At 35.6% G+C, this 24,144-nt stretch overlaps 1 protein-coding gene across 4 annotated transcripts in view; it reads left to right on the top strand.

Annotated features, from left to right (window-relative positions):
• The window catches only part of LOC145663968 (uncharacterized), a 129,980-nt gene that overhangs the window by 37,595 nt on the left and 68,241 nt on the right, over positions 1-24,144 (top strand). For all 4 annotated transcript variants that reach the window (XM_081730209.1, XM_081730208.1, XM_081730207.1 and 1 more), the window contains exon 6: positions 7,355-7,500. In XM_081730209.1, the coding sequence (XP_081586335.1) occupies positions 7,355-7,500 (146 nt within the window). The remainder of the gene's footprint in view (positions 1-7,354; positions 7,501-24,144) is intronic.

The raw sequence follows: 24,144 nt of genomic DNA, 5'->3' as shown, positions 1-24,144 counted from the left end.
TTTGCTTTATTACCACAAACACATAAAATATAATACAATATAATTTACAAGTGTGACAATTTACAATAAACAATAATACAAATGTACCAAAAGGTCATGAAAAGACAATCAAAACTATCACAATATATGAAACTTCCATTGGGTTACAAAAACGTACACTACTTCCTTCTTTTGTAAGAAATGTTGCATTCTCTAACAAGACCCCAACAATAGTCCCCCATCATTGAAGGATCCCATCCCAGGTACCTTTTCTCCATTGCCATTATATCTTGGTGGAATCTTTCCCCCTGTTCGTCGCTGAGAACACCTAGGTTAGCAGGAAAGAAGCTGAGGTGGGAGTGCAAAAAGTGGATTTTTAAAGACATCCTACAACCCAACTCTTTGTATTTCTGTATCATGTCCTGTACGATTTCTGTGTAACTCTCAGCTTTGTTATTGCCCAGAAAGTTGCGCACAACACACTTAAATGCTGTCCAGGCAGCTAGCTCAGCACTGTTTAACTTGCTGTCAAAGCTATCATCAAGCATTAATTTCCTAATTTGGGGACCAATAAACACTCCCGCTGAAATCTTAGCATCACTCAGGTTAGGGAATTTATCTCGCAAATACTTGAAACCTTCACCAGATGTGTCCATGGCTTTGACAAAGTTTTTCATAAGTCCTAACTTGATATGAAGTGACGGTAGTAATATCTTATTAGGATCTACCAAAGGAGCGTATTTGACGTTGCATTCTCCAGGTACGTAATTCACTCTAGGTTCCCATTCCTTCACTTCATAATGTTTGTCATCAGCTCGGCTATCCCGTAAACATAAAAAACATTGGTACTTCGTGTAACTGCACTGCAGTCCTAATAAAATACCAACTACCTTGAGATCACAACATATTTGCCAACAATGGTCTTGTAATTTATAAGATTTAGCAAAGTTGACATGGTGTCATAGGATTCCTTAATCTTCACTGAGTGCGCAAGTGGTATAGAAGGTTTTTTATTTCCATTATGTAAAAGGACAGCTTTAAGGCTGACCTTTGACGCGTCGATAAATAACCTCCATTCTTCTGGAACGTAAGGAATTCCTAGCTCCGCCATCAACCCATTTATATCCGTACATACGCACACATTATCTTGCATTGAGAAATAGCTTGAAAATTGAACATGCCTTTTCCTGTACACTGATATGTTCGTTTCTGCATCCAATAAGTTCCAAGTGTGTTGTTGACTATTGTAAATATTCATTTTTATGTCTGTGTTTGTAGTAATAAAGCAAATCGTTTTTACCCCAACTCAGGAGATCTGAAAGCATTACTATCAGGTGCAATAAACAGTGCACACAGTCAGGGTGGATTGATTTAAATCAGTCTGATTTAAATCACGATTTAAATCAAGATTTAAATCACTTGATTTTTTTAATAAAAATCGTTGATTTAAATCGAATTCCTAAATAAATTAATTTAAAATGAAAATAAGTAAAATCCCGTTTCTGTTCTGTTATTTCGATTATGGAAGTTAATAATCATAATACAATGAGACTCAAATGTACAGTATAGTATGAAAACAAGTGTCATGCAGAGGATGATTAGGGAAAATCCCGTTTTGAACAGGTAACGGAGCAATCCTTCTTTCTTCTTTTCGTAACATTGGGTTTGGGTTTTAAAATCATTAACTATTCCAACGGGGAAATCACCATTGACATTTAAGACGAAAATTCTTTTTTGTGCGTGTCTGTTTGTTTGTCCTCAGATAATAGTGCGTATTTAGAGGGGTCCTATCCCTTTTTTTTTTTTTTTTTTTTGTTAATTTTATAACTTTAGGCGAAATTTATGTATTTCATGCCGCAAGCTGGTTCTGAGTTTTTAAAAATAGGCCCCTGCCAAATATCAGCAACTTTTGTGAAAAAAAAAAAAGTGTCTTTTTGATAAACGTTGCTGTACTTTTTCCTTAATGCTTGACCTTTTAAATTATATCACCTATTTTTAGGTGATATGGTAGAATCTTCATTATTCAATTTAAAAAGTACCAATAAGGCATTTTACTTCGTTTTCTGTAAGGCTGGAGGCATTTTAGAACACGTTACATATGCTTTCACGCAGGGTTGGCTGGTTTAAACCATGCAAAAAAACGAAAAATGTTTGTAAAAGTGTAAGTTTTCGTAAAATCTTCAACACATACATTAGTGGGTTATCGCATGTCACTCCCGCATATTATTCCTATTATATTCAAATTTAAATTCCCCATTCATTACTCAAAGAAATTAGCCCTATACTACAAAAGCAACTTTTTTGTAAGGTTATGAATGTTTCTTTTGTGATTTTTTTATTAGTTTGTTATTATTGTTATGCAATTGCAATCAAAGGAAAATTCCAAATATTGTATCGTTTTAGTAATGTTTACTATTGATAATATACATCAAAATATCGTACTTTGGGGAAGGGGGGTCATACAAACCCCCCGAGAGGCATTTACTGAAATCAGAAATATCTTTGGTATCTATTTATGTATAAATGGGTCAGAGCCAAAGTCGACTCAAATAATTCTTATTTTTATTCACTTTTTTTACTGGTATGCAAATTAAGTCGTATTTCTTTAACTTGGATTAATCAAAGTCGTAGTGAACTAATTTGGACTAAATTAGTTCTGTACTCTGCAGTATTTTGAAACTGTCCATATGTAATTCTGTATAATGGTTTCAATTGTGCAACTGTTTATCTTTTTGTCCTTCTGAAATGACTCTTGACAATTAGACAATTATATTAAAAGTATGTAAAGATCAGTACAACGTATCAGGGGTCCTTCGTGAGTGAGTCGGCAGACGTATCGCATTTGTGGCCAATTTGTCCAGTTTTCAAGTTCAAATGGAGGACAATTTGTTTCGGATGTAAGAGACGAGAAACGGTTTGGACTCCGCTTTAAGCTTATGTGATCCGTTCCAGCACAACCCGGTTGTCGCATAATAACACCAAAGTGAAACAAACTTATTTCTGTTCATATGTGATATAAATACATAGAGTAAATTATTTAATTTACAAAAAACTGGTTTAAACCAAAAAACCAGGTTTAAACAAAAAAAACTGATTTTTTGGTGTTTTTTTTTTCAATAAAAACCATGGTTTTTGCCAACCCTGCCACGCCTTTCTGCGTTGAGGCATAGTGTGTGATGACGTCATAAATTTAAAAAGATATTTTTGTTATGGGTGGTATTATTATTATTATTATTATTATTATTATTATTATTATTATTATTATTATTATTATTATTTGGCGGATTACATTTTGCATTCAGAAGACTGAAATTTTGCACACTCGTTCAGTGCACCCCTTAATAATTTTCAATGTTTTCAGATCTCTGCGTGGAAACAGCGGGGTCCAGAGGGGCAAAAATGTTTAAAAAAGGGTATTTTTAACAACAAAAAATAGCTTTTTTCGTGATTTTCCCGTCTTAGATGACATATGAATGGTACCGTTTGAAAGGCTGTTCTATTCTGAAGAAAATAATGTACGCACTATGCTCCTAGGATAAATAGGGATGTCTCAGGAAACTGTTACCTGAGATCCTGTTTTATACTGGAATCTGGGGTATTTGGGGAATATTATTTTTCACGGGCTTACTTTTGCACCTACAAGATTGAAATTTTGCACATTTACTCAGTGCACCCCTCAGTATTTTTCAGATTTGTTTCAGATCTCTGTCTTAAAACAGGGGAAGGGGTCCACAGAGGTATTAAAAAAAAAGACATTTTTAACAGAAAATTCCTTTTTTCGTGATTTACCCGCCCCAGATACATGATGAAGACATTTAAAGGGTACTGTTTGAAAATTTGTTTTATTCTGAAGAGAATTATGTACAAATCATGATCTTAGAATAAATAGGGATGTCTGAGGAATTTTTTATATTAAATCCGGGTCATCTGGGGCATTGTGGGAATGTTCTTAGCTCATTGTTAAATAGTTTCCTCACTCTTACTACTCAAAAGAGAAGCTTGAAATTTTGTACACACATTTAGTACACCCCTTAGAATTTCCCAGTTGAGTTTGAAATCCGTGCTGTAACACAGGGGTATCCAGAGGGGACCAAATTAAAAAAAAAAAAGTTTAAAAAAATGCCGATTACTCTCAAAATTTCCCGCTTCAGGGACATGATAAGGAAATGTGAATGTTACCGTTTCAAAAGCTGTTCTATTCTAAAGAGAGTGATGCATGTGCCATGATCCCAGGATAAATAGGGATGGTGATGTAGCTGCTTGACTGAAAGTCTATATAATTTACCTTTAAAAAGAGCCATAATTTAAAAGGGTTAAGAAACATTGTTTGGGATTGATATAGGTTAACGATTGGGGACAATTCAAAATTCAACCCCAATACTTTCACTTAAATGGCATAATTAGCATTTAATACTAATTCCTAATGCTTTATCTTCAATTCGCGACTTGTATTATACCAGGATAAAGATTTGATTTAAATCAAAAAAATCGATTTAAATCAAAAAAATCAACAAAAATGATTTTTATTAAACACACAGTATACATACAAATATATTTATTTCTCTAGAAAGAACAAAGCGATTTTTACGAAACTTTTAGGGTTTATTAAATATAAATCAAGGTATACTTAGGTATAATTTCTATGTTACTATATGTAAGGGGACAGGAGCTAGGGGAATAAAATATCTGAAAAAGGGAAATTTTTGAGGGAATTTCCCGAAAATCCCTCTGTTACGGGAAAATCGTACGTGATGGAGAGAAACCGAGTGCATATTCGAATTCAGCGCAAAAAGTTCCTTTGAGATCAGGTGATTTTTCTCATGTAACAAACAAAAAGTTTAAATTTGTTAACTAGTGTAATTGTAAGTTAATTGTAGTAAATACTACAATGCCTTAAAACCTCGATATTCTTTTTGAAACACCCTGTAGTTCAACTTGATATACAAAAATTACAACATAGTAAATGTTGTTAACAACCTCATTGAGTGATTTCAAATGGGTTGACTCGAACACCATATGGTGAGTATGACCGGTCACCCATCTTTCCTCTTATCACACCTAAGATGCTTGAGTTCGCTGATCTGACGAGAAGCGGTATTCCAGTGCGGTCCTAGGAGTTATCTCACACACTAAAAATATATATACATATAAGTTCTTTTGTTGTAAGTTTCATCAAATAGAGAGGGGAAATATAAAAAAGAAGCAAAAGTAGTTGTGAAGCATTAAAGCAGACACCATGTTAGAGTGCAGGATCGCCTGATAATCTTACCAACCTGAAATAAAATAGATTTTAGTAAAGGAATGTACAACTAATGAGATGGGTGAGTTGGTAAGAGTGCGAGAGAGCAAAGGAATAATAATAATGGAATTGGTTCTCGAGTTCAAATTTCTTACTGGTATAGAGCTCATTCGTGGCTAAGCGGTTAGCGTACGCGCCTTTGGCGTGGGAGACCCGGTTTTGATTCCCGGCGTGAGCTAATGTAATTCCGATTTCACGTTAATCAGTAGGTCCCGTCTCATATAGCCTCGCTGCTGAAAGGGACGTTAAAATCAACTCATTTCTTATTGGTATATTTTCATCCGAACACACACTATATAGAACCGTGACCTATATTCATAAAAAATTGGCACATTCGTGCAAAATGAAATCAAAATATTTGTACCAGCTTTTTCTTAAGGGTGTACCGAATGGTTTCATTAGAACTAGATCTCGAAGGCCAATTGATTGATATACGATTAAAAAATGATTACAACATAGAAAAGTTGGTATTGGAAAAGAAGGAAATTTTAGAATTTTTAAAGAAACATCAAAATAAACCCCAAAAATAAATCTAACGACAAAAAAATATCATTCTATTTATGACCAGCCTTATGAAAATTCATATAACTTAAGAAGAAAATATATAAATCAATGAGTAGTTAACAAAACTAATAAATTATAAGCATGAATAATAAAATAATACAAAATAAAAAATATATAGAAATGTAATTAATAAAGAAATTGACTAAGATGTAAAATAGTGTATGGGAAATTCTGTGAGTGTAGTGGGGTAGGGTATTATAAAAGGTTAGGACTAAAGGTGGCGGTTCACACAGATAGAATGGTAATGTAGGTATGTTCCCATCCCCACTTATTTTGTTAATTTTTTTTTTTTCGTTAATCCATTCATTATTACTTAATCGTTTTTTTCACTGAAGTTTTCTATTTATTAGTCCTTCACTCCAAGTCCGGATTAGCGTCTAGATTTAGTAGACTGGAGCCTGGGTGACATTTGGCTTTCTCCCCCAGCTTTGTATACGAGTATTACAGAGTAAATAAATTATACTAGAAATTTTCCATGTCCGTTTTCACTGCATTACAGGTTATATGATTTTGCCATTTTGGAGATCAGAATATAAAATTCCCTTTATGTATGAAAACCAAATGGACAGCAGCACTTTCAAATTCGGCAAGTAGAAACATATTTGAAATTACATTACACTTTTGAAAGGGAGAGGAGGCTACGAAAGTATAGTCTAGAGCGCGAGAGTGTGTTAATCCAGCTCTACTTCGCTTTCCTGAACATTTATTGGTCTATTCGTTCTATGAGCTTGGTCGTTTCCACAAGATCTACTTTCAGCTTGGTAACAGTATCATGTCACGTGACCCAGCATTCCTACACTACAATCACGCTTCAGCTACTTCCCTGCTTTTTGATTTACTTTTTTCTATCTCTAATCGTCAATCCTAAAAGTACTGAAAAATAGATACACATGTTTATTGTAAGGAAAGGAAAAAAAGCTAGGAGATTAATTGTTTCCAGTAATTGAATCACAAAATTCTAATACGAGCTGAATAACAAAACAATTAGGAGCTTGTGAAAAAAGTTAGCGATTGTGAGGGATGTTACTTCAAAGTAAGTGGATGTATCATCGTCGCTAACGCTTCAAATACTTGGTTTCTCCTTAAGGAAGTTTTTTTTTAAAGTTAAAACCTTGGGACAATTTTTAGGACAATCTGTGGCTTGCATATAGTTCGAATTATGTTGCTTGTAAGGTGGTAATCCTTTAAACCTTGAGTATTCCAATTCTAGAATTAAGTGCTTAAGTCGAGTTCCAATCGTGATGGAGTCTACATAGTAATCTTGACAGTGGGTTCATCAGACAATAAGGGTAGTTTTTCATTTGTTCCTGCTCCGTGGCTACTGGACATCAAGTATTAGTACCATCAATTAGAAAATTAACTTGAAATCCAATAATAATAATAATAATAATAATCAGATATATATAGTAGCAGTCACTTGTATTTTTTATTCAGCTTGTTCCATAAGATGTAGAGTGTTATAGTGAGCTTATGGCTGCTTTTATAAATGAAACTGTTATTTTATTATTAAAGGCTAAGAAGAACAAAGGTTTAAAGATCATGGTGGTGAAAGTTGTGAATCCGAAACAAAAGAAGGATGACGTGTCTGCGTCGTCAGAAGATACAAATCAAAAAGAGGAAGCTTCTGATGCAGGAAATGAAGACACATCTGCAGAAAGGTAAGTTGGGATTTTTAAAAATTTTTTTCTGCTAGATAATATGGAAATCGTCGTCCCTCTCTAACAAGAGCTGAGTATGGCATTCTGCTGTAATACATAAAAAACGCTAATTGAGTTAATTAACTTTCAAACCTACATATATATATAAAATTTACAAATGGTTATCATTAGTGTTAGTTAATGTTAGTAATCATCCTCTGCACATATCCTACGTTTATGTCTTACCAACTCGATAATCAGCTTATTGTAAATTTCATTGTGTATTAAGGTTCAAGATAATACAAATCACTATAATTCGAGTGTTGCTTGTATATGAAAATAAATCCTATATACCACTTTAATTTGATACAAGCAGACAAATACAAACGGTAACTTAAATGAAGACAGCGATACATTTCAGTTGTTAATTGTCCGAGGGTATATTTACCGTTTTAACCACCTTCAGCCTACATTTGAATTAACCGGTACAGTAATAAACGAAATTTTATGCTTTTTCTAATTTTAAAGTAACCACTTTGTATCGTGATAGTAATGTCAAAAGCAATCAAATGACAAATTCTCTCTCAGTTGGAGGGTGACTCTTCGTGATTAAATGGCTAAGGCGTGAGTTCGATAGATTTTCCGGTCTTCGATACAAATCCGAATAGTAGTTCGGAATACACTTCAGTAGGTAAGTCCCATCTCATATCCTCGTTGCAAGAGAGAAAAGTTTTAAAACTGTCGTTAATCAACCAATCAAATCCAATTAGAGCCGCATGCTTACCGAACTGTAGGTTATAAATATAGAATTTCCATCATCATCACTACAGTAATTAGCTGATAGAAGGCGAAGTCAATAAATCAGCTATATGAGATGAATGTTTCAAGAATTATTTATGTTGGTAATCTTTAGGCTTGTTCTGTCCTTGGAGTGGAAACTCAGGGCTCGATTCCGAATGGGAGCTCATATGGTTCGAACTGCGTTTAACTGTAGGTCCTCGTTTTACATAATGACTGTATTGAAAACTGATAATCTACAACAATAATAATAAAAAAAGACAAAATCTTAGCGTAATATGCATGTAGTTTTCTCAGATTCATTTTTGTTTGAATTAGTAACTTATATCTCGAAAATTGCTTATAAACGTGTACGTTCTCTTCCTGAAAAAAGAGTGAGATACCAGGAAATCTGCTAAATAGATCTTAAAATGAACAATAAAGGAACGTACCTGATGCTCTCACTTTTGAATAATATTTTGAGTACGTACAGTTTTAATTTAAACTAGTGTCTTTACCGACTGGATGAATCTTTGTGCTTGTGGATGCTTCGTCCCTTCTCTATTTTTTTGACCTGCTTTTTCTATCCATTGTAAATTTTACTCACTATCTTACGTGAAAATTTCTGTAGATTGCAAAGTGTTGTTATTGTTATAAGCGCTGTATATATTAGAAATTGGAAAATAAAATTGTTACATACAAGTTTTTGTATAGAATTACTGGCAGATTATATGTTCCAGTGTTAATTTGTTGGTAACGTCCTTTGTGGAATTCCTGTGTAAACTATCGTAGATGGCACAGACTATTGTAGAATTGTTGAATCTTTCTTCTTCGATTCATAATGCTACATATTGTATTATTATAAACCTTGTAAGTGACTTTTCTAACTTACGAGTAATACTTCAGGGTGTCTATCGGTCACGAAAGTCAAGAATGTCACGAAAAAGTCACGAAATTTAGCTTTTGGGTCACGATTTTTTTTAACTGTATAAATGTAAGTACAGATTGGAAAATGTTGTTTTATAAAACGCCAAAATTCACCACCAAAAACGTCTATGGTCGGCTTTAGACGCTACCAAATCGCTAGCAAAGTACGTTTCTATCGCATGGATGAAAATTCGGCCTAGTTTGCACCCAAATTCGCCCTTGAGAATGTTAGGAAATTGTGTGATTTGGTAAAGAAAAGGTCACGAAAAAGTCACGAAATTTCATTTTGGAATTTCAGTAGACACCCTGTACTTCGAAATCAAATTTATTAGTTATTTTTTGGATTCCATAAGTCAAGGTGGGTCATAGTAGAATGATGTCTATTTTTGTTAGTTTTGTTTTTTAGGGTTCTTTAATAATTCTAAATCTTGCTTCTTTTTCAATAATCCAACTTTTCTATATTGTAATCATTTTTTAATAGTTTCTATGTTGTAACCATTTTTTAATCGTAGATCAAAAATTACCTTTAGTTGGTCTTTGAGTTGGTCCAAATATTTAATTTTATTTTGTACTAATGTGACATTTTTTTTTTTTTTAATGAATATACGTTGCAAACATTTTGAATTTACGTATATACTGTACGCACTGACGATCGTGGGCGACGGGTAACGGAATTTCTTGATGAAAGTAGGTTCTCATCTTCAACGATGGCATTCTTACTCATCTCTCCACTGCCCATGGCACTTATTGCAGTGTCGACCTCTCCATATGCAGTGCTGATTTTTCGGTGTCATTGACATGGATAATGCATTCCCGATCTTTGTGGCAGTGATTACTTTCCGTTGTTCCTCGAAGGTCTTCCTCTTGCCCCTCCGTTACTCTTCAGTCTGGCGCGTGCTGACTGGCATAAATTCCGAGAATTCAATGAGTTTTATTGCCATAATCTCCGTATAGCAGCTGTAGCAGAGGATTTCGAGCAAACTGTTCTCGATGCTGCTCGTGATCTCATTGTAGGAGAATGCATTGACGACGCTCCCCACTGGCAAGTTCCATGATAGTCTGCGGAACTCCGTAAGGCTGCCCTGGCACGTTGGTGAGCTCTTGGCACTTTACATCGTCAGCCAATTGCCGAAAATATCTAGCAATTTCGCATTCTGCGTTCTTGAGTTATATCTATGTCTTGTAAAACTCTCGAACCGCCAGAGCTGGAAGAATTATGTTTCTTTCCTCAGTAGTTGAACACCAATGTCTACTGTGTGGCGTCGGAACGGTCTTTTACTGGCAATAATTTTTACCTTGGTGTGCTGCTTTATCTGGAGTGGTGTCTTAGAAACTATCCCTTCAGAGATGGCTAACGCTTTGGGTCACTAATTTGCGCCTATCTCTGGAGTCTGCATACTATCCTCCAGCTTTTGCTCGTTTTCGCCCTCAGCCAGAGTGGAATCCATTAAATTTCCGTAATGCCAATAGTGAGCCCTATAATGGTCCTTTCACGGTTGTTGAGTTTGATTCTGCTCTTAGTGAATCGTCCAATACTTTTCCAGGGCTTGATTGTATCTCCTATGATATGTTACCCAGCCTCTCCCGCGATTCACAGCTCGCATTACTACAACTGTGTAGTGGCATTAAGTCCGAGGAATTTTTCCCTCCCCGTTGACGTGACACTGGTTCCTTCCATCTTGAAGCCATTGAAAGTCGCAACTAGTTCCATGAGCTATAGATCTACTGCTCTAACGAATTGCGTTTGTAAGCTCTTTGAACGCATGGTATATAATCATCTTGTGGTATTTGGAATCTAATTCACTCTTGAGCAACTATCAAAGTAGAGTTCGGTCTTTCCGATCTACTACTGTCAATCACTCTTCATCTCGAGGGACAGATTCACTATGCCTTTCTCAACGGCGAACATCTTGTTCCTATTTTCTTCGACTTAAAGAAAGCGTATGACGCCACTTGGCGTCACGGTATACTAAAACAGTTATTTGTCTGGAGTTTTCGTGGGCATATGGCTCAATTTATTGTGAGTTTTCTCCTTGAGTGACATTTTAGAGGGCGTGTGGGCTCTAGTTTTTCAGAGCACTTTGTTCAAGAAAATGGTGTTCCACAAGGAGTGTACTTAGTGTCATGTTGTTCTCTGTCGCTGTCAATAGTGTTCTTTCGCAGATTATGGGTCGTGTCCGTGGTCTGCTTTATATTGACGACCCTGTCTGCTTGCGCTCCCGACACCATGACGTTACTCCTTGGAGACTGGCAGACATCCTCTCACCCTCCGAGATGAAGTGCTCCGTTTGTGTATCGGACACATTCATCTGACGCATAGTTATTTGCTGCGTGGTTTGAACCGTCCTTATTGTGAGGAATGTATTATCCCACTGAGTATTCGACACATCCTTTTCGAATGTCCTGAATACTCAGATCTCAGAGAACGTGACTGATTTCGTACGCGTAACCATGCATTAAAAAGTGTTCTCCATTTTGTTGGGCATGTACTTATATTTATGCACTTTTCTGATGTTACACACGTTCTCTGAGTTTTTTTAGCCCTTTGCTTTATTTATCGCTCTGCAATCTTATCTTTTGTTCTCACTTTTTATTGTTTTTTTTACTCTTGTAATTGATTATATATATATATATAAAATATTTCATATATTCATTATTTTAGCTCTTCTTTCAGGTTTTTATCTCTATTTTGCAGCACTTTCTTCATTTCTTAAATTTTGCTATGATCGTTTTTAAAATTTTATTTTATGCAGTCCGTGTTTGAGCAGTTGTATTGATCGTGACGGGGACCAATAGCCTCGATGCTAACGTACCCATTAAATTCTACTCAATCAATCAGTTGTGGCAATTTCTCGGCGATGGGTTGCGATTGCGCGGTACAGTTTCACATTGACTTCAGCTCTATATAAATGAATCAACCTGTGTAGTCAGTGGTATCCAGAATACTTTACACCAGAACTGCGTGAAGGACGTTAACTCCACATTATTATTAGACCATATAATTTGTCAATTGTGACAACTAACACGCAGAGTTGTGTTAATTTCAACAAATGAAGCCCGATACGTAGAGACTTTCATATGATATTTCTAAGTTTTAATCCTCAGTTCCCAATATATAGATTATAGTGACATGAACTCTTCGCATTCTACAGAAATTTTCAGATAAGGTCAGCTAAAGAGTACAATGGACGCTAGCAGGTCATGGTGTAGAGGAGAGACGTAATATTTACAGGTTTGATGAAGATGACAGTTACCATTGAAACTAAAAAAAGAAAAAGTGGGACGAATTATTGTAAGTGCAATATGCATCATTTTGCAAACTCCAATTTAAAAAATAAAATTCACAAAATTTACGTTTGATATCTAATGCATTGTAACATAATTTGTTGATGATTTAATGTTTATTTCTGATTATGAAGGAAGCGTCACTTTTATTACTTCATAAAAAGTGTAATTTGACTGCTGCGAATGAACAGTTCTTTGGCGATTCAATGAGAAGCCTAAGAAAATGGGTTCATTGTAAAAGTGCTTTGAATAAATTCGTATTCAGAATGAAAGGAATCGCTGTTCGATATAATAATTTAAAATTTCACGAATTCTTAAGAGGCCTTATCAGTGCGAAATTATACAGTAATTATGTGATATCTTCCAATAGATTAAAAAAAAAAAAAAAAAAAAAAAGTGGAACAAGCGCTTTTTAGAGAATATTATTTTGCATAAGATACGGTTATTACGAGGCACTTAGTAGCTTTCCGTTTGTCCCCATTTAGAAACGCGAAAATAAATGCCGATTTTCTAAATGACTGGAAATCGAAAGCAGATAAGTGAGTCGTGATAACTGTATGTCAGGTAAAATAGTATTGTCTAGGGAGCTCTTGTTCCACTTTTCGATTATCTTTTATCTATTTGAAGATATCACATAATTACTGTAAAATTAGCGGTATTTTAATTTCACCTGTTGGGGCCTATTACCATAGTTCTTGCAGAGAATTATTTGATTGAATAAACAAGAGTGGCACGTATATAGAATATTTTAATTAAATGAGACTTGGAAAAAGAATAATTAAACCATAGTTCGTCTAGCTTACGTAGTTTTAAATACAATAAGTGTCTTAAAAAAATAAAAAAGAAAAAGAATTTCATACTATGCAGTATCTGGTAGTTTAAGTTTCTTATATTAAAACCGTGAATTTCCTCGTAGCTTATATGGTTAGCGTACGCATCTTTGGCGTGAGGAACCTGGGTTCAATTCAAGGTGGGAGCTCATATAATTCATATTCGTTAAGCTGTTTGTCCGTCTCATATAGCCTCACGGCTGAAAGGATTGCTAAATTCAAATCCAGATTAAACCGTAATTTAGTAGTATAAAGATGACAAGCATTGAAATTAACATGTACTATTTTCAGACGATTGTGATAATTGAAACATTGTTTTGGGTTGTAGAAGGATTTGTCAAAATAATTTGCATTAAGTGTTCATGTTTACCATAGCATAACATCAAGGTAACATCAAAATATGTGTGTGTGTGTTGGTGTGTGTGAAGTAAGATTTTCATTCGTGTAGTGTAGTCCAAGTTCACAGCGAAAGGATATCATTATATGATAAATAACTATAAATTTCAGAATGTTAAATTACGATAATATTGATCGTAAGAAATCCATAAAATAAGATATATCAGCTTAAGTTAGAGAGGGAATTTGACGATTGGTATGAAGTGTCATATTTACAAGATAGGTCTTTCTCAAAGAATGGTACTACTTAACGTATACAATTTTAAGATAGCAAGATACTAGGAATTAGTTGGCTTTTTGACTACCACTGACCACTTAACACCTGTTGGCAATGCGCCGTTTGCTGGCCAGTTTTTCAGTAATTTCCTATATGTTCTACATTATTTACATACCAGTCTCGGAATTAGGTATAATTAGGGAAGGGATGGATGCAGTTGTCCTTTAAAAAAAGGATGTGTAACAATATTTCCAATTCCCAACTCATAAATTTATTTATTACGGCATCACGTGGTTGTGCCTATCACTTACTCTAACCCAGTCTTCCTAGAGTAACCTCGCACATTGTGTCTTAAGGTTGTCTTCAGCCGTTGGCTGGTCTGGTTTAGTGATTACTGTATTATCATGAAAAGGCAGAGACACTAGACTTGATGTTCGATTCGTCGCTCTTTTACACTTCAGGAGTTCCAGTGAATGCTTGGTTATAGAGGGTGTGATGTAATTATTTTTTTAAAAAAAATCAAAAGATGTTTGATGGCTGTTTTTCCCAGTCTCTCATAAAATGAGTATTTGTACCTTGTAGTTCTTTCATGTAAGAGAGCACCACTGAGAACTTTTAATTTTATTCTTCTTTTTAACGTTAGAAACAACTCTTTCTTATCTGCACCTAAGTTTTGATATTTTTTATGCGATGAACTTTAAGTAGATTTCAAGCAGGATGACTGAGCCAAACTTTTCGTAAGCAAGAAGTTGTAAGCTCGAATTCCAGAATCAGCGTGTTCAGTTATAGATTTTTTTTTTCTTTCGGGCTAAATAAAGCAGATATAATATCTGCAGAAGCCTCTTAATCACACGACTGATTTTTTTTATTCCTTTCTCTGACAAAGAGAACCTAAAATAATGTTAACCTGCATCATAAATGTACCCATTCTTTGAGAAATACTTACATGAAGATGCAACAACAACAACAAAAGTGGCTATTACTTACGATAAAAAGCGGTACAGACATTGAAGTCAACATGAAGATTCAGTGGTATATACACTCACTAAACTTGAAAAATTATAGTAAATAATGCTGTAGTTCTGAAATATCATTATATCCAGTCAACAGTTATGTAGTTTCTAGTCTGTGTTTTGTGGTATAAATACTATATAGTTGCAAATATATATTTTTAAACACATTTTGTAGTTTCAAAATAATGGAAATGATGTACTCGTTTCATTGTTTCCATGTTACACGGTAAATAATGTATATCATAAAATACTAAACTTCAAAATGATGATTATAATTCGTTCTGACGATTGATAAACGAACATACAATTATTTAAGCATTTTTGTTATTGGTTTCGTGTTTACGCAACTTGTGTATCTTTTTTATTTATAATATTTCGCTCACTTCTGCTTCTGTGAGCTGCTTCGGAGAAATAAATTTCTTACGGTTAAATCTAGAACTTTTTTTTTCTACATTTTATTCTTCTGCCTGAAAGAATGAAAGCTTGTTTTTAGTTCCATTCCACAAGGATTCGCTTATTTAATGCACAAAATAAACGGATTTTTATGTCGGATTCTACACATTTGAGATAGAACAAATGTGAGTGAAGTTTGGAAGAAACTTAATTTGATTTGATAATAGTATATTTATTTCATATACTAAATAAGTATATACAGTGTTCGAAGTGGAAAAAAAGCAGGGACGTTATGTTTTATTAAGATTTTGATTCGACATACCGCCTATCGTATCTAAATGCTGAAATACAGTGAGGGTATGTTGCCTAAAAGATTGCATTCCTACTTACATAGTGACTGAAAACCACTGGAAAGACTTGGAGAGACTTTGATCCCTCGTCAAAAACTTTCTAGAATTTTTTTTTTTTTAATATCCACTTATTATAGAGAATACAAGAAAATGCTTAAAAATTGAGTTTTTATATTAACAGTTTCCTGTGGGAAAGCTCCCAGATCCCCCACTCGACTAAGGGATATTCAAAACTATATCGGAAGAATCGCTCCCACAGCAGACAACCCCTAACTCTGCTCATGCTCAAAACACTAAATTTATAGAATTATGACAAGAAGACACACATACATACGAAAGAAACAATTCGATATAGCACATCAAAATATAAACTAGATGAACTTCTTTGAAGACACCTCATTTTAAAAACAAAAAGTAGGAAAAAGACGTGTGTTGTCAGCTTGGAAATTATTTCTGCGTAAGAAATAAATTCTTTTTACGTGCAAAACTATTCGTCAATTACTGTCTATAAAATGGATTTATTAAAGGTATTTAGCATCTACTCTCCCGTGACGGTATGTCTTGACTACCGAAAAACCAGAGGCGGTATGGCATACCAGCGCATATCGTCTCACTTCGACCACAGTATATAAGGAAGGAATGGGATTGAAACGTAGCTCTCGTTTTTACTTTCATCAGAAGAATAAAAATGACATCTACACAAGAGAGAAGTTGAAGATCAACCTAAAATGTGTCTTTCTTGTAAGAAGCTCACAGAAGCAAATTAAATAAAAAAGAAAAGATTACGCGACTCAAGGTAAAATTATTTTATTTACTTCAGCATATATATATATATATATATATATATATATATATATATATATATATATATATATATATATAATATATGATATATCAAAAGTCCCTTATCATCCTTTTAAAAATGGATGTAGTTTCATTGAAAGTGAGACTAGCAATACACTTTTGGGAGTACGTCCCGCGGACGGGCGCCGTCTTAAATTTGAAATTGATATTCTGAACGATAGGTGTGATATATGACCATAGGCTAGAACTTTCTCAGGATGTCAAATGTGCAATCAGATTTCACATAACTTAATTGTTGAAAAGTTATTGTCAATTGAAAGTTGTGTTTACCTGTTGTAAAATGTGTTCTACATATTGTCTGTGCTGAGCACTGCACGTTTGCAAACACTTTTCCCAGTTACTATGGACACGAAGCAGGGTACCGGATGAAATTTCGGCACAGGCAGCAGCGATACGTTGTTCCACATAACGAAGATTACGAATTTTCACAATATTAACCATAGCCTTAATATGTCCCCAAAAATAGAATCAAGTGGCATTAGGTCTAGTGATCGGTCAGGCCATTCAACTGACCCATATCGACCAATCCATGCCCCAGGAAATTGTTCATGCAAGTAGTGACACACCATGATGCCGCAATGGGGGGGGGGGGAGCACTATCTTGTTGAGAAAGCTGGAGATAGTACCATATTCGGGCATCGCAGCTGGCAGTATCTGTCCCTGTGACAGCGAAAGGTATCGGTCCGCAGTTAAAGCTCCTGGAATGGAAAAGGGATCGATTATTCATGTTCCCCATATGCCTGCCCACGTCATAATCATTTCTGCACCGGTCATATTGGAGAGATTTGCCCACGTGGAATTTGTCAGGTGACCAATAGCGTATGTTCTGCTTATTAACCTCCTCATTTATGTAGAAGTGAATTTCAACCGAATGAAGTATCTGCAAATCAATTGTAGGGTTTGGCCATGATTGCTCGATAACCCACTCGCAAAACTGCACTCAGTGATCAAGATCGTCTTCGGAGAGATGTTACTGCATTTGCACCTTATACAGATGCCACTTATATCTAAGCAACACACTATGCACTGAACTATGACTCACCCTACATTGCATTGATAAACGATGTGCTGCGCAGGAAGGTCTAGAAAAAGGCCAGCACTGCCATAGCTGTTGTTTCGTCCGTGACTGACTGCACTTGCCCGCTACGAAGTCTGTCCACAACTGTACCCGTCTCCTCAAATTTGGTTAATTACTGTGACACTGCAACATGTGACACAGGGTCACGTTGTGGATGAAGCTGGTTGAAATTAGCAACCACTACACGGGTACTTCTTCCGCTTCACAGTTTATCTGGATGTGTTCTTCACGTGTTAACTGCATGGTTATACACGTACAAGGAAAAGGTAAACATAACTTTCTGTGTCATTAACTTTTCACCAAATTAAGTTACTTAAAATCTGATCGCATATTTGACATCCCGAGAAAATTCTAGCCCATGTCATATATCAATTAATCACCTATCGTTCATAATAACAATTTCGAATCCAAGATGGCGGCCGCTTGCGTGACATACTCCCAAAAGTGTCCCCTTGGGCTTAATGTTTATCGCTCGTCTCACATTCAATGAAACTACATCCGTGTGTGTTTTAACAAGGGTGGTAGCGGACTTCTGACATATATATGTAACAATCACCAATTTCCCTGTTGTTTCATCATTTCTTATGTGTATGTATTTATTGTATAAAGTTGTGTATGATAGATATTGTAATGATGCTAGTGTGCTATAGAATTATGGGTAGTGCAGAGTAATGCAAGCCAATTTTTGATGTAACTATCATTGAATGATGAACGTAATATTAAGTTACCATAGCAAGAATTCCCGAACATTCTTGCGATAGAAATATTTAATCTGCTCTGAAAATGTTCATCTACTTCTGCATGTAGTAATTAATTAAAAAGCGTTAGTACATTTGAGTAGCTTTTAGAGTATTTACAGTCATGTAGACTATACGATGTCCTGCAGTTGAATGACATTTTTGCTATAATGTGGATCTCGCGAATGATATAATAGTAAGCAATGTTGTTAATAAAGGATGGAAGTTCGAAATACGTTCCTGAGCCACCAGTTCGAAGAAATTCGTCCATTAGTGAACAAGTCGAGTTTACCATGTTGACTGTTCAGTGAAACGCTCAGCAACATATACGAGGTATGTTCAAAAAATATGGAACTTTCGTTGGCAGAAATACATTTATTTATTTGGAAATCCGAAAGACTAATACCATTTAAGAGTCCATATCACTGCGAAATTGAAATACCGCTAATTTTACAGTAATTATGTGGTATCTTCAAATAGATAAAAGATAATGGAAAAGTGGATCAAGATCTCCCTAGACGATGTTATTTTGCATGAGGTACCGTTATCATAAGTCACCTAGTAGCTTTCCGTTTGCAGTTATTTAGAAACGCGAAAATAAATGCTGATTTTCTAAATGTCTGGAAATCGAAAGCAGATAAATGAGTCATGATAACGGTATCTCACGCAGAATAATATTGTCTAGGGAGGTCTTGATCCACTTTTCGATTATCTTTTATTTATTTGAAGATATCATATAATTACTGTAAAATTAGCGGTATTTTAATTTCGCAGTGATGAGGCCACTTAAAGTAGTCTCCCAGCGCTCTCGCCATTGTTGTAAACACTTCTGGAACGCAATTTTTGAAATGGTGAGCAACTGTGCCGTCGCATTCCGCATGATGCCTTCTCTTGGCTCAAATCGGGTCCCTTTTAGTGGCATTTTCAGTTTGGGAAATAACCAAAAGTCATATGGAGCCATGTCGGGTGAGTAGGGAGCCTGACGACACACAGGAATGTTGTGATTGGCGATGAAAGCCTAAATCAAATTTCACGGACACACTCCTCACGCTCAAGTTCTCGTTCAAAATTGAATGTAGCGATCCAATTGAATGATTTCCGCTTTGGTATCGCCAGGCTTTTGAGAAAATTTGATGCAGTATTGCTGCTCAAGTTTTTCTAGCATTTTTACAAAAAGCTGAAATCCGACGACCGCTCACTACACGTCTTCATCTGTTGCCCGACTGCCAACGACTGACGCTTTCTGCGGGCGGGAGAAAAATTAACGGCTGCGCGTGAGTGTTCCCTCTCCATCCACACTGAAGAAAGTCTCCCGCGCTCCATTGGTTTACGCGGATGGAAAATAAGGTTCGATACTTTTTGAACATATCTCGGATGCAGAGTTTAAGACACTAATCTCTTTACAAGTCTAACTAAAATAAAATGTTGGAGAACTGAAATTCATCGTAAAGTTCCGAAAGGAAAATATTCTTCGATTTCCCCCTGGAAAAAGTAATATTTTAATTAATTTAACTTACATTGATTTATTGTATTGGTACGCGGTCCAGTCATGCATTTTTTCACTCTTTTTATGTATTATTTATTTCACTTGACTCCATGAATATGTCATCAAACAATCAGTCGATATGAATATCGACTTTACACCAGACTTTCCTGAATATACGGGTTTCTAAACGTTTCTCAGCATGGCCGAAACAACTCGATAACGGTTGTAATTGATGGTATTTGCTCGTTACATTCGTAAATTACTTATTTTAGTTTACAACCAGTTTTTTTTTTCCTAAAGCGATTTTTTTTCTTCAAAATGAGCTCAATATTTGCGTCTAAGTTCAATAGAATATTCTATCAATATATTCGACAGGTACCCACCTTGTTCTTCACTATCATGCAAAAACTAGACGTCAAATTTTCGCTGGCAGTTGGAAGTAGGAGGCAAAGGTATTTTCAAACATTTATTACCACAAATACAGCACAAGGGACCACTTCCGTATTCCGGTGTTGCGAAAGTCGGCCACCTAGAAGTGAAACAAGTTATCAGTTGTTTTAGTACGCATGTGGCATACAACCCAGGTATGTCGTAACAATTACGTAACAGGGATCGGGAGATTTAGGGTAACTGGTTGCTGAGTTGCGAAATGGGTGGCTATCTCCCGTGAAATAGGATTTTGAGAAGCTGCAGCAGTGAACTCTTGTTCCAGTTTTTCTCAATTGACTTTTAGGACTTCGTATTACAAAAGTTAATCCCACGGCATTGCAAGTATCTGAATTCCGGTGGTGAGTATGATGAAAAATAGTGTTCACATGTGCTGTATCTGTGGCAATAAATGTTTTGAAAATAATTTTGTTATTTTTGTGTTTATCTCCATAGGGAAACTTACTTTCTCGACGCGCCTCGTATTATTAAGACGTGGGTAAGACGTAAGTTAATTTGATGTTTAACATGAATTTAAAAAAAAAATATTTAAAAATAATAGAGATAAAGGAAAATTAACTTTCAAGTTTATTGATAATCTTGTTCATGAAGCGCATTATATTATAAAGAAGATTATGTGCCCATTGTACACTTACCAGAGGTAGTTCCGTACGTACAACCCTTGGCTGTTTCGGTTTCAATACTAGGCAAAATAGTACTTCTAAATGAATTTGTGCTAATAATTAATATTTTAAAGTATATTGCTATTTTGGTCTGTTAAATCAATATATATTAATGTATAATAAATATATTCTCGTAATAGCGATTTCCACTGATTGCATTATTACTAGACTTCGGGCTGACTAATCTTACTGTAATTACAATCATTTATTCCAACACAGAAGTGAAATCATTTCGCGTATTGTTACAAGAAATAGAATTTACGACCATATTCGCAATGGCACCATCCATCGGAATTAACGTACAGTATGCAGCAAAACAAACAGTACTGAAATCACTTCGTTGACATATATACTGTACATATCTATTTATTATACAGTACAACATAATGAAACATAAGAAATGTTGTCCATTGGATGGCAGCTAAATGTTACTCAATATATATTGTAAATTTAAGAGGAATCGCGCGTGTACATCATATATCCAAAATGTTTACCATTGCGTCGCACACATTTGTAGCGAACCTGTAGATCGATGAACGTGTTAATGAACGCAGTTTGCTGGAAAGACGAAACAAATGACCGAATCTTCTCTCTTAACGCTGGTATAGTGGTAAGGGGTTATCTGTTCGGAAAATAGCTTCCTTCGGCATACCCCATATGTAGGCATCTCGAGCCATGAGGTCAGAGGGGTGGGAAAGATATGGAAAATGGTTCCACGGGAAATCAACTGGTGTCCAAACTCTCGTGGGCAGAAGTGCAAGTGCCTCACGTGCAGTGTGGGCAGTAACTCCGTCTTACTGCATTCAATGTTGTTGTGAGTACAGATTTTTGGTGCGGCAGAAACCGCGTAAATCATACAACAATGGGTCAATAATTAACTGTTGATTGATGTAGCGATCAAGGTACACATAGCTTTCATCATTGAACCATACGTTGCTGATGAAATCTTCATCTTCTTATGCCATAGCTAACACTCCGTAGCAATATAGTAGACATGCGCGCTCATCTGCATTGAGACGCTGCCCCACACCGTATGAGCGGAAATAGTGCTCAACAATAAACATTTTCTCCTCTAAGATGTGAATAACATTATGTTCGCACCAACTGCTCAGAGCTCATATCACATTGCATCTGCGTTCAATCTGTACTCGAATTTCAGTACTGTTTGGTTTGCTGCATACTGAATTTTGGTAACATTGTTGTCATTATTAATTAACCTCAATCGCTTTCATGCAATTATTAATTTTTGCTATAATTTACTTCGTTGCTAAGGGGAACAAATATTTCCCTATTAACCAATATTTTAATTATACTTTCACAGTAAAGAACACGTACAAAATAGCTACCAACTTCTTACATGTGATAGATTCTTATATATACACTATTAACTAACTACTAACTAACTCTATGGCCTATGGAACCCGGAGGTTCAGTGCCGCGTTCACAAAAGCTCTCCACTGACTTCTATCCTTAGCTAATTGGATCCAGTTTGTATTCCTATCTCTGCGAGATCCATCTTAATATTATCCTCCCATCTGCGCCTAGGTCTTCCTAATGGTCGTTTTCCTATGGGTCTACCAGTCAAGACTTTGAAAGCGTTTCTACTTTCTTCCATTCTAGCTACATGACCTGCCCACCTAAGCCTCCTAGACTTGACGACCCTAACAATGTTGGGTAAACCGTATAAACTATGTAGTTCCTCGTTATGAAGCTTCCGCCATTCCCCATTCTCGTTCCTCTTGGGTCCGAATATTCTTCTCAGGATCCTGTTCTCAAATACTTTCAGTCTATGTTCTTCCCTCAGAGTAAGCGACCATGTTTCGCAACCATACAGAACAACAGGCATGATTATCGTTTTATATATTTTAAGCTTCAAATTCCTCGACAGAACTCGCGACGACAAGAGATTTTGAACCGAATAGTAACACGAATTCCCTGCTTTTAGTCGACATTTAATTTCTTCGTGAATATGATTTTCGTCTGTTAATATTGATCCTAAATATTTGAAAGTATCCACTTTATCAAAAGTATTATTTAATATTTTAACGCCTCCACAATTTGCCGTATTACGGTCCCGACGCACTTCCATGTATTTAGTTTTCTCTGCATTTACTTCTAAACCCATGTCCCTGCAAGCGTTTAATAATATCTCTGCATTTATTTCTACTGTTCTCCTATCATCCCCTATTAAATTTACATCATCAGCATATGCCATAACCTGGTGAATGCCGTTCAGCTCTAGGCCCTGGTTGCTATCTTTGATTTTCCTTATGGCGTATTCCAGCACAAAGTTAAATAATAATGGCGACAACGCATCTCCTTGTTTCAGGCCATTTTCGACGTGGAAGCTCGCGGACAAAAATTTTCCTACCCGGACTTTACTTTGGGATTCACTTAAACATATCTTAATTAATCTAATTAGCTTTCTCGGTATTCCAAGCTCTGTAAGAACGTTGTATAATGTTTCTCTCCTAACCGAGTCGTAAGCCTTTCTAAAATCAATAAATAGTTGATGTACCGGGGTATTGTATTCCCACTTCTTTTCGAGTATTTGGCGAATGGTAAATATTTGGTCGATAGTTCATCGATTTCGTCTAAATCCGCACTGATAATCTCCAATAATTTCATCTGCGTATGGGGTCAATCTTGCTAACAGAATATTTGAAAGGATTTTATAGGATGTTGACAGAAGAGAAAAGAAATGCCTCGATAATTATTACAGTCAGTTTTGTCGCCTTTCTTGTGAATTGGAACAATGATTGACTCTTTCCACTCTTGTGGCAATTCTTCCTGTTCCAGATAAGGAGAATGAGTTTGTGTATCTTGTTCCACAATTTTTCGCCTCCAGCTAAAATTAATTCAGCCTGAATTTCATCTACACCCGGAGATTTGTGTTTCTTTAATTTCTTTATAGCGGCTTCCACTTCTATTCGATTGGGTTCTGGAATATATGGTTCTGCGGTGTGTATCTCCTTTTCTCCACGCACATTAGTTTTTGGCTGCGTGTTCAGCAAATCGTCAAAGAAATCTTTCCATCTATTTAAGAGGCTATCCGTATCAGTGAGAACTGTTCCGTCAGATTTCTTTAATATATAAGCACGAGGTTGATAGCCTTTCTTAAATTCGCTGATCCCCTTATACATGTCCCGAATATTTTTATTTTTACTATTATCTTCAAGTTCCTTAATTTTAGCTTTCAAAAA

This window comes from Thermobia domestica, chromosome 11, assembly GCF_964235325.1.
Source record: "Thermobia domestica chromosome 11, izTheDome1.hap1.1, whole genome shotgun sequence".
NCBI lineage: Eukaryota > Metazoa > Arthropoda > Insecta > Zygentoma > Lepismatidae > Thermobia > Thermobia domestica.
This window is presented reverse-complemented; position numbering and strand designations above follow the sequence as displayed.